At 41.4% G+C, this 12,449-nt stretch overlaps 1 protein-coding gene across 2 annotated transcripts in view; it reads left to right on the plus strand.

Annotated features, from left to right (window-relative positions):
* Positions 1 to 12,449, plus strand: part of TMEM242 (transmembrane protein 242) — a 46,270-nt gene that overhangs the window by 17,388 nt on the left and 16,433 nt on the right. The window contains exon 4 of one of the 2 annotated variants that reach the window (XM_049695469.1): positions 135 to 3,992. The exons of the other annotated variant lie outside the window; for it this stretch is intronic. Within the exon in view, the coding sequence (XP_049551426.1) occupies positions 135 to 155 (21 nt within the window). The 3' untranslated portion in view covers positions 156 to 3,992. Of the gene's footprint in view, positions 1 to 134; positions 3,993 to 12,449 lie in introns of those variants that run through there. 2 annotated transcript variants of the gene reach the window in all.

A 12,449-nucleotide genomic window follows, 5' to 3' on the forward strand; every position in this document is an offset into this window, starting at 1 on the left:
TACTCATTGTTTGTAATAATAAAGTAGGGATTACTTGAAAAAAGTTAGAAAACCCATGACTGAAGATTTTTGATGATTTTTATTGTTACCTCAATTTTGCTTTGACCAATATAAAATCTCTTCTTCCATTTCAGGCATTGTGCCAGACATTTTAGACATAGCAGATTATTTAATCCTCACAACAACTATGAAGTAGGTGTTAATATCCCCCATTCTGTAAATGAGGAAATAGGGACTCAGGTTAAGTCACACGGCTTGTAATTGGCAGAGTCAAGATTTGAAGCTAAGTCTGATGGTCTGCAGAACCTGGTTCGTTTTCAATTTTACCTCCCTTAGCTAAGGTGGGAAATAAAGGAGTAGGTGGAAGGGGCAAGGGGAAGGAGGTAGTGAATCTGGTTTTGACTGTGGAATGATCCACACAGTCTTAATCATTTGACAGGTTTTACTGGGTATCTTCAGTGTGGACCTCCCAACATCACAATTGACTTCATTCTCGTATAGGACCAGCCATTCTTTTTTCATATGAGAGCAATTATTTGAAAACAAATAGAAAAGATTGGGAGGAAATATGTTTGGTGATAATATGTGAAAGAATTATGGGCATGTGGGTGAGTTTTGTATTTTACTTTTCTGTGTAATTCTTAAATATGTATTGCTTTGACAATAATACTGCTTTTTTAAAAATAGTCCTAGATTTTATTTTTATTAATTTATGCTGACTATAAAGCACAACTGCCTAGGAGTACACAAAACTTCCTTGACTACATATGAAATCTGCTTTGGGGGAGGGGCATGCAAATAATAATAAAGTTATTAAGCTTTTGGTTTCTATCAAAATGACGGTCTGTTAGTACTTCACATTGAGTGCATGGAATTGATAGGTAATGTTTCTAGAGTTTAGTAATGTAGGTCATAAATTGAGTAGTAAAGTTTTAAGGTATTTGAAAATATGAACAGTCTTTGATTTAGAAGAGTCATAATGAATCCATCCAAATTTTCATAGACCAACAAAATTAGGTTATTTAAATTATATGCTTGAGAACTTGGGCTTTATGGGCTAGACTGTGCTATTTTAGTTTCTAGAATGTGAAAGTTTTTGTATTATGGCACTGATAAGAGGATTATTACCTAAATAAAATATTTGGGGGTGGGATTCTTTTCTGATTGGCACTATTGAATGTATGGAGACTTGGAATCCTTTTGTATTGCATCTTCATGTCTTTAACCAAAAAGAGAGAATGCAAATAACCTCTCCCTACCGGTAAGTCATTAGGCATATCAGTTTGATTTCCACATCTGAGAAGTCTCACAGAAAAATGAACCCACTGATACTTTTTTAGGACACATCTTTTAAAAGCAGTCGTGTTTATTAATTTGTTTATTCAAAAGACATTTGTGGGCCTACCCTGAGCCTGGCACTGAACTAAGACAGCACTCCCCAGTGGACTGTTAGTATATAAGGCATAGGTTTTTAAGCGTTATGGGTGACTTTCCAAGGAAATTCTTATTATATGACCCTGCCCTGAGGCTTGTGGAGAGCAATGTGGTATATTTCGGTTCTGCATTTAGAGAGTTGTTTGTTTGTTTTTTTAATTAATTTATTTTTTTTTTATTTTTGGCTGTGTTGGGTCTTTGTTGCTCCGTGCGGGCTTTCTCTAGTTGGCGGTGAGCGGGGGCTACTCTTCGTTGCAGTGCACGGGCTTATCATTGTCGTGGCTTCTCTTGTTGCGAAGCACGGGCTCTAGGTGTGTGGGCTTCAGAAGTTGTGGCACGTGGGCTCAGTAGTTGTGGCTCACGGGCTTAGTTGCTCTGCAGCATGTGGGACCTTCCCGGACCAGTGCTCGAACCCATGTCCCCTGCGTTGGCAGGTGGATTCTTAACCACTGTGCCACGAGGGAAGCTCTGCATTTAGAGAGTTTTGATGAGGTTGCCGATTCCAGTGATGAACTTTTTTTTGCGGTACGCGGGCCTCTCACTGTTGTGGCCTCTCCCGTTGCGGAGCACAGGCTCCGGACGCGCAGGCTCAGCGGCCATGGCTCACGGGCCCAGCCGCTCTGCGGCATGTGGGATCTTCCCGGACCGGGGAACGAACCCTTGTCCCCTGCATCGGCAGGCGGACTCTCAACCACTGCGCCACCAGGGAAGCCCCCAGTGATGAACTTTTATCGCTGTTTACTTCCTCTCATTAGGAAATGTCATGTGTCTATAAGGAATGAAAAGTTTTAGTCAAAAAATGTTGCGCAAAAATGGTTGCGGTCTGTGCTCTCAGTAAGTAATTGAGATGATCATTCTAGATAAATGCATGTAAATCAGAATGAATCCAGTGTCAAAATAGTTGAATTGTATTAAATCTCCAGTGTAAACCAGTTCCATAGAAAAGGGTGCCATCTAGTGGCTGACCAAGAGCAGCTTGCATTCCCTATTTTAATTCACAGCTACATCTGCTGGCTGAAAAGGCTTAAAGCAAAGCTCTTCAGTTTATTAGAAATGTTTTGGATTTACTCTTTGTTTATTCATAATTAGTGCAGAATTTCATTCGCATGGAACATGTTTAATACATCAGATATAAATAAAAAATTTTAATTTACACAGTGGTAGATCATTTAATCAGAGGTTCCAAAAAAGGAGAGCTAGTGGAAGCTATCCTGTCAGCCAACTGTAGCAGATCAGGCTGCCCGGGATTTAAAGTGGCACCCTGCCTGCCTTAGCGTAGGAATCAGTGCAGGTCCAGCCTGGCATCGCCACACCAGCTCCACCCTGCTGACCAGCCATGGGCATGGCCTGATTGCTCAGAATGGGTTCATCACTTACTTTGAATTATGGTATTTTATCATGTGTTACGATGGAGGCAGCATTAATTTTATAACAGGAACTGAATTGTGAAAAGAATGAACATTCACTATGGGTTCACGGTTCCCTACTGCAGCTGTGCACGTGATCCTGGTGCATTCGGGCCATGTGAGTGCACAACATGGTGATGTGATTAGATTGTTTATTAGGGCAGATGTTTTAAGTTTAGAGAATAGTGGAGATAAATGCTCTTCAGGCAGTAAGGGCGTTATTGATACTAACTGGTAATCCCCCAGTTGTCAAAAGAAAAAAACATGCCACCTATAGTTATTTACATGTTAAAACTTTACCTTTTATTATTTATAGTAGGTATTGAGCAAGAGGTTGAGCATATTTATGGTTAGGCTGTCTTGTTTTTTTTTTCTTCCCTTTGAAGGAAAAACATAAGGTGTATAAAAAATTCCTGATAGATATGATTGGAATCGCTATAGCTTTTTATGCCTAATGGACCCGTGTTCTGCATTTGTTTGAAGTTATCTCAAAATACTGGTCAGAATCACCCACTGCTAACATTTACTGTGGTTGTGTTAGAATATATTCATGATACCTGGCGTAGTTAAATTTGCATGTCATTTATAGTTGTCTTCACAGGAGCTAAAACATTGATAGAAATAAAACCATGAATGGAAACATTCTCAGTTATTGTAAAATACTTTAAATTGTCCAGAGATTTAAATTTTAAAATTAACTCTTATAAATGGAGGGTTTTTTTAACCATGGGATAAGAGGTATTTGTTTTTATTTACATATATTGGTGTTTATTTTCAAAGAAAAAATATATTTAGGACCTACTTTTTTAAACAAAAATGGGTTTTTAAATTTATTTATTTATTTGTTTGTTGGCTGCATTGGGTCTTCGTTGCTGCGCAGGCTTTCTCTAGTTGCGGCGAGTGGGGGCTACTCTTCGTTGTGGTGTGCGGGCTTCTCATCGCGATGGCTTCTCTTGTTACAGAGCAGAGGCTCTAGGCTCGTGGGCTTCAGTAGTTGTGACTCGTGGGCTCTAGAGTGCAGGCTCAGTAGTTGTGGCGCACGGGCTTAGCTGCTCGGCCGTATGTGGGATCTTCCTGGACCAGGGCTCGCACCCGTGTCCCCTGCATTGGTAGGTGGATTCTTAACCACTGTGCCATCAGGGAAGCCCATGGCTTTTTTTTTTATTAAAAAAAAAAAATATATATATATATATATATATATATATATATATATGTACTCATTGTATGAAAAGAAAAAATCAGTGTAGAAAAGGTCAAAAACAAAAATCACCAAAGATCTCCCTGAATTGTAATCACTTACTATAGTAGGAACATCCCTGTAGAGCTTCTATAGGCATGCACATATAATCATATATAAATACTGTTTTACTGTACTACTATGGAACTTTTTTTCACTGAATACTCATAAGAACATCTCTGCACAGTGGAGTGTATGAATCTCCATCACTTTTAATGGCTACATGGTACTCAATTGTATGTTATAATTTACTTAATCGGTCTCCAGCCAACAGCATTTAGTTTGTAATTTTTTACTATCAAACACCATGTGAACCTCTATAGGCATACATCTTTTTGTACTCTTCTTTGTCAAGAAATGTGTTCTAAAGACAGAACATGCTATTGTTGAATCAAAGTGTATTTTTAAAATGTTTTTAATATTTGTTGCTAAATGGCCTTCCAGGAAAGCTTATACAGTTTAGAAGATACCAGCAATGTATACAAGTTTCCTAGCACCCTTGCCATTAGTAGCTTTTATTACTCTGAAATTTTTGCCAATCTGATACATGGAAAATTTCTTCCTTTATTGTGTCTCTCTGAAGACCTTGCTGCTGTAAAGGCTTTTATGGAAATAATCTGTGACTGGAGTCACGAATACTCTCCAGCCCCAGTCTTGCCTCCTCATCTAATATAGGTTGCTTTTTTCTCGTAAGGCCAGACCTCTTTTTCTTTAAAAAAATAAAACATGTTAAAACATACATATTTTAAATATTTCTCTAAAAAGTGTCATTTGACTTTCCTCTTCAAAGAAGGATTTTTTAAAAATTCTTCTCCATTATGGTTCATCACAGGATGTTGACTAGAGCTCCCTGTGCTGTACAGCAGGACCTCGTGACTTATGCATTCTCTGTGTAATAGTTTGCGCTTGCTACTCCCAAACTCCCGGTCCCTCCCTCCCCCACAACTGCAAGGCTGTTCTCTGTGTCTGTGAGTCTGTTTCTGTTTCGTAGATAAGTTCATTTGTGTCATTTTAGATTCCACATGTAAGTGATAGCATATGGTATTTGTCTTTCTCTTTCTGACTTTGCTTAGTATGATCATCTCTAGGTCCATCCATGTTGCTGCACATGGCATTATTTCATTCTTCTTTATGGCTGAGTAATACTCCATTGTACATATATATACATCTTCTTTATCCATTCATCTGTTGATGGACATTTAGGTTGTTTCCATGTCTTGGCTACTGTAAATAGTACTGCTGTGAACATAGGGGTACATATATCTTTTTGAATTACAGTTTTGTCCTGATATATTCCCAGGAGTGGGATTGCTGGATCATATGCCAACTCTATTTTTAGTTTTTTGTGGAACTTCCATACGTTTCTCCATAGTGGCTGCACCAATTTACATTCCCACCAGCAGTGCAAGAGGGTTCCCTTTTCTCCACACCCTCTCCAGCATTTATTATTTGTGGACTTCTTGATGATGGCCATTCTGACTGGTGTGAGGTGATACCTCATTGTAGTTTTGATTTTCATTTCTCTAATACTTAGCAATGTTGAGCATCTTTTCATGTGCCTATTGGCCATCTGTATGTATTATAAGAAAGATCTTTTAAAAGAAGTAATATTATACCTTATCTCTGAGACAATGGTGAATACACTCTAATAAAATTTATTTTCTCCAGCTCTTTTTGGTAGCTGTTGCTAGGCATACTTTTATATTAATATTTAGGCTCACTTCTTAATTACCTTATGACCAGCTTGAGGGCTTTTGCTAATTACAGTCAAATTTCTTTTACTTTTTGCTAATTTCAGTTTTACCAACATTCTGGTGTATCTCACATTAAATACATTTATTCTTACACCGTGTTTACTTATTTCAAATGAAAGCAGCATTGTAGGGTGAATGCTTGAACCCCACATGTAAAATAAAACTATGGAAAAGCTTAAAAGTTTTTAACTTCTAAGATATCTAAGAAGGAAATAAACTTCATGCTGTATACTTTTCATTGGTTTAGGTCAAAGATTAAAAACAAATTCGAGTCTCCTGGCAAATTGTTTAATGGTAGCCACTTCTGAGTGGTCTGCAGGGGAAGTCTGAAACACGGCTGAAACATTTCCCTCTGTGTCCTCGCCTAATCTAATTTCAGTGCTTCCAAAGATTTCTACCAGCTCCGCCCCCAGGAAGAAAGCTTCAGTTTCTTATTCTGACTGCCTTATGTCAGCAGCCGCTGCCTTGCTTCCTCTTCCTGATGGTACTTCCTAGACCGCCCAGAACGCAGTCGTCATGATCTTGCAGAGATAGCTCCATCTGTCAAGCCCTCGGGCCTTCAAACAGCTTAAGCAGTGAGGAATATTTTTCCTGGAATCATTTTTAAATTAATTGGAAGTGGCACTGTGCATCAGTTAAATTCAGGTCTGAGGTGACAAGAACATCTCTATATTCCTTATTTCCCATTCCATTGCAGCTCTAATGGGCTTGGCATCCCGGTGGTGAGAGGTACTCTGTGAATGTCAAGGAGCAATTTGGTGACAGAGAGACCGAATCAAAGGGACTTGCTCAGTTTAAAATGGGACGTAGTGACTGATGTACTGTCCCTTTTTTTTTTTTTGCCAAGGGTTGGGGGAAATCAGCCGTTTTGGCGTATTGCCAAGATTCCTCTTTAAAAACCTACCGGTTTCCTTTTACAAGTAAAATAGGGCCCCAAGCATCTTATAAAGCATTTTATAAAGTAAGAATGTGCAACACTTACCAGGAAAGATAAGCTCTGCCATAAAAGCCTTCTTGTTCCAGGCCTGACACAAACCAGGCTTAATCACCTCAAGAATGTTCCCAGTCTCACTCCACTGGAGGGAAGGTAGCCTTGATTTCACTTGGGTTTTCTTACTGAGCATAGAAAATTGGTCTCACGTGAGCAGATCTCTAACCAAAGCATTGTGGAGTGCAGACCTGATAGCGCACGCTTTCCCCTTAAGCTTTGTTTCAGTGTTTCCTGACTGAAATACTTCTAACAATTTTAAGAAGAAATCTTTTTTTTTAATGTGCTGTATATCTTTCCACAACGCAGATTGTGTTGAACGTAATTTCACTTTTTCTTGATGACTCAGATATATCAGTTACTATTTGCTTCTGTGCTAACAGATTCTGGGCTTTCATAGTTCTTATTCTTTCTGTACTTCTTCCTGATCCTACTTTGGCTCCTGTTTTTCACCTCCCACCATCCTGTTGACTTCAGGTTCCTCCTTTGCCCAGGTATTTTCTCCACGGTTCTGTCCATTCCAGTGGCTTCATCCACATGCAGACAACTGCCAGGACCGCGTCTTCAGCCAGACCCCTGCGCTCCTAGCTCACGGGCCCGTTTGACTGGACACTGATGCTTGGATGTCCCACTGGTGTTACGTGTGTTTCCACTTGAACTGTCATTTACCCCCCCCCCATTTCGCCCCCCAACCTACTGCCGGGTCACCCACCGTGAATGGCAGTGTCATCCATCATCTAGCAATGCGGCCTGGACTGGAAAGCTGGACTTTATCGTGACCGCACTCTCTCTCACCCCTGTATCTGATCAGTCACCAAGTCTTGCTCCTCCCCCACCCTCACAGCCACTGTAGCTGGGGTACCTTCCTGCCCCAAGGTGCTTATCACAGCTAAGGTTCCTTCTCCCTGCCTGCCACCTAGCCCCGTCACAGCCCTTTCCCCACACTACCGCAAGGATGCGCTGGCCTTCCTCTTCCCCGCACCTCTGCCTTTCTAACATGGGCGAAATATCCATGCTGCGGCCAAAGCCCCACGCACATGAGGGCATCCACCCGCCTCCCACCCCCATCTACCCAAGGACCTCGCTCCCATAATGATCCCCAGCCTTTGATGGTGATCAGTTTTCCCTCTGCTGCAGTGTGTGGAGACGTGTTCTAGTTTCTCCCACCTCTAAAAGTCTTCTCTCGGTGTTCCTTGTCCTCCTCCAGGTACCAGCCCATGTGCCTGCTTCCCGTCATAGGAGAGGTTTCTTGAAAAGAGTTGGTTGTGATCGCTGTCTCCACTTCCTCTCCTTTTTCTCCTCGGTCCAGCTTCTTTCCCAGCACACCCAAAACTGCTGGTGTGGGTCGCCAGTGCCGTCCTTGTTGCCAGGTCCAGGTCTTGTCGTCATCCTTCTTACCTGACCTCTCAGCAACACTTGACACGAGGGAGTATTCTCCCCTCTCTTGGCTTCTACCCCTTCCACCTCACTGGCCACTTTTTTCATCTCCTTTTCTGGCTCCTCCTCTGCAGACCTGGAAGTGTTGGAGTGTCCAGTGGCCTCATACTTGCACTCTTCTGTTCTCCATCTGTCCTCAGTCCTTGGTGCTCTTGCCTAGTCCCTGGCATTAAAAACAATCTATACAATCTGATAATGTCCAAATACATAGCTCCAGCCTGACCTTCAGATTTGCCTTGAAACCGCACGTGGTCCATCTCATCTCACAGGCATGTCAAAGCCCCACGTCCCAGCCAGAAGTTGTGGTTTCCTCTCCTCCTCCCTAACTTGCTCCTCCCTTAGTCTCTCCCATTTCAGTGAGTGCCACTCCCATCCCCCCCGTCGTTCAAGCCAAAAACCCAGCAGAGAATCATGGTAGATTTTCTCATTTCCCGTCATTCCCTTCACCTAAGCTGTGAGCACCTGCTTGTTAGCCCAGCTGCTAAACAGAGCCTGGCTCTTTCATCTCTCTCCACCTCCATTCACCTTTTGCCTGGTGTATTGAAACAGTTTCTTGTCTAGTATCTCAGCCTTTCCTTTACTTCCCCTAGAATTTTTTTTCCCACGTAGATATTTTTTAAATGTAGGTCAAATCATGTCACTCCTTTATTTAAAAACCCTTCAGCATCTCCTGTTGAGGAAGTCTCACAGGATGTAGCCCCACCTACCTCGCTGACCTCATCTTGAGCCACCACCATCACCTCTCCCATCCCACGCCCACCTCGCCCTGCCAGGCCCTGGGCCTTCTTGTTCCTTCAGCACTCCAGCCTTATGCGTAGGACTTTTCTAGCTTTGCCCAGGAAACTCCTTCCCTGGGTCTTTGCAGGGCTGGCTCTGTGTTGCCATCCAGGGTTTCAACGCAAATTTACTTCACCCCCTCAGAGAAGCTTCCCCAGACCATCTAATTAAAATACAGTAGCCTCTTCATTCCCACCACTCAGTTCCTCTCTGATGTTATCCTGCTTTGTTTTCTTCACGACACTTGTTGCAAAATGAAGTTATATTGACCATTTTAAAATGTTAATCTGTTTTTGCTAAAAGAACATAAATTCTAAGAGAGTGGAGTGTACCTCGTTCATTGTTGTATCCTCAGCACCTGCACCATGCTTACTAGCACAGAGGAGGTACTTAGTGAACTCTGTTGGATGAAATCTGATCACACTGCCGCTGTCACTTCAGTGGCGCCCTCTTGCCTTGAGAATACATTCCAGGGCCCTTGAAGACGTTTGTAAGTTCCTGTGTGATCGGGCCCCTGCTTATTCTTTAACCCATTGCTTCTCGACCAGGGTGGGGGAGGTGTGTGCGGCAAATTTGCTGTGTCCCATCCGCCCACCTCCACCCACGACGGAGATTTGGCAGTGTTTGGAGGTACTGTCTGGGCCGTCATAACTACAGGAGAGCTACTGGCATCTAATGGGTAGAGGCCAGGGAAGCTGCTGCACATCCTACAGTGCACAGGACAGGCCCATAAAGAATGATCTGGTCCAGAATGTCAGGAGTGCTGCGGTTGAGAGTCTAGCTGTGCCTCTAATAAGCCTCTGTCACGGTCAGAGGTCTAGCCGTGCTGAAAGGCAGTGTGCTTTCTAGCCTCAGAGCCTTGTCCTTGCTGCCCCCCCACCTAGAACACCCCTTTCTTTCTTCACTAGTCCCAATGCTGCTGACCCTCTTTGTTGCCCAGATAGAGTCTGGAGGCAAATTAGTTTTTAAACTTTATAACGTGGAGTTAATCTGTTTTGGCAGTTTGGAGTTTATAAAGGTAACTTAAGGTTGCCTCAAACTGAAAGTAACTTCCATACACAAAAATATCCTTTGTGTCCTTTTTTTTTTTTATGGGTAAGGCTGCTGTTACTGGACTAGAGTAGTATTTCTATTAAGCCAATCGCAGAGAATAAATGAGCTGAATTAGTAAAACAGCACTTAGTGCAGTCAGAGCCTAAGCCATAAAATTAAACTCTCACTTTTTAGATATGATTTAGGATGTTTAAACACATACTAATGAATATTAATTTCTTTGTTTTTCATGTTTTGTGCCACATTAAAATAATTCCTTTTTAATGGTTCATACAAGCAGCTTTTTTTTTTTTTTTTTTTTTTTTTTTTACACGGACCTCTCACTGTTGTGGCCCCTTCCAGATGCGCAGCCTCAGCGGCCATGGCCCACGGGCCCAGCCGCTCCATGGCACGCGGGATCCTCCCGGACCGGGGCACGAACCCGTGTCCCCTGCATCGGCAGGCGGACTCCCAACCACTGCGCCACCAGGGAAGCCCAAGCAGCTTTTTTACATTGCATTAAAAGTTATGTGTAAGATGATGCCTTTAAAGAACAAAAGTGAGCTCTGGGTAACTTATCAGAAGAGCTTGCCAATTCATGTTATAGTATTTGAATACCATAAATAGGAAGTTGGTGCCAGGGTTGCTTTTTGAATGGACATTCTACCTTTATTCTACGCAGTAGACAAAGCTTTGTGGCCCTGCTTTTGTCCTTCCCCCAGCATTCCCAGTACTGCTGACGAAAGAAAATACTTTGAGGTACTGGGATTTGTAAAGATGCCCCACACAAGGATTACGGAGTTAGGTAGATTTTAGTATCTATGAGCAACAGAATCACAGCCCACTAATTTTTTAAAAAAAACTACAATTTGCATTTTATGAGTTTCAAATCACAAGACTTTTAAAATAATTGTGTTTATATAATGTTCTACTTGCATGCTGGTGAGTTTATAGCTTACAGTATTAACACTGCTTTCATTGCATCTTGTTTGTTTGTTTTTTCAAATCCAGGGTTTTGTGCACGGATTATTTTCTTAAAAGTTTTCCATAGAACAAAACATTTTAAATAACTTCAAAGGATAAAAATATTCCTTCTGCCTTTGCATATTTATTTTACTGTGTTTCTAGCACTGTAGAATTTTCTTTTTAATTTGTATGTTGTAAGGTGGTAAAGGTGGGCATTAGCTTTGAAAGTAATTAAGAAATCTTTTAGTTTATTCATAGCTTTATCTGAAATTTATGTATCAACCTTGCTAAGAAACCCCAGACAGGCACCATTTTACTTACCCCTTTATTCAGAACTCCAGCACCAGGTGGATTCTCCAGCCCTGCCTTTCCATCTCACTCACATTTTAGCCCTCTAGCCTTACTTGGCTCAGTTCTGTAGTTATTTCCTCATTCTTTTCTACCATAAACATTTACTGAATCCCTATTCATATACCAAGCTCTGTTCTGGAGGATAGGGATATGCTGTTAAAAAGGTGATCCCTTTTGGAGTGACAAATTCATAAGTAATTACATTTAACTGTGTGTGATAAATCCTGTAATGGAGAGAGGTACACAGTACAGTGGTGGCGGATTTTTAAAAAGTCAATTCTCCTTAGGAGACTGTAGAAGACTTAGGAGAGCGTGGAATATTTGAGCTGGACTCCTAGATGGAAAAAGGGCAGGGGGAGCTGGGGATGAGAGTCCAGGTGGAAGGAATAGAGTGACTTAGTTTACAACCATCCTTGGTCCAGACGCTTGCTAGTCATCTTTATTTCCTGATTCCTCCCTCCTAACTGGTGTAACCAAAAGTATTATGGCATAATCCTACCATCAGCCATAATATTATACTGAATTTTGAATAGATAATTTGAATTAGATTTTCCATTCAAAAGAAATAATGAGCCACCTAAGACAGAAGGTCATTAGGGAGCTGGCTAGCTAGAGTTGGCTTTCCACATCTTTGGGTAGACCTGTCATCTGTTCATCTGTTTTAGTTCTTTCCTTCTTATCTCAAGACTTACTGTAAATAAAAGGCTGCTTTGTTTGAGATATTTTTATTTTGGAGAGTGTTATTTTTCTCAAAATTGATTTAGTGTGGCTAAGGGGAAAAACTGAAGAGGCAGCTGTCATAGTGATGGTATTTCTGAAGAGGTTCAAACTCTAGAAAGAAAATTACTGTAGAAAAAGGCCGTCTAACTAAGAGTCTTTATGTCCTTGAATTTCATCCTCAAGAACACTTATAAGAAAAATGACTGGTCAAAGGAATCATTGTAGGAAAAAGTGAGAACAGGCATCAGGTTAAAACATTTCAAGCTATGACTGGGATAAAAGAAAGAATAAGATGTCAGCCACCATTAAATAAAGATCATTTAAATATTCTCCTTTTTAATTTGACA

Source organism: Orcinus orca, chromosome 12 (assembly GCF_937001465.1).
Source record: "Orcinus orca chromosome 12, mOrcOrc1.1, whole genome shotgun sequence".
In the NCBI taxonomy this organism is placed as follows: Eukaryota; Metazoa; Chordata; class Mammalia; order Artiodactyla; family Delphinidae; genus Orcinus; species Orcinus orca.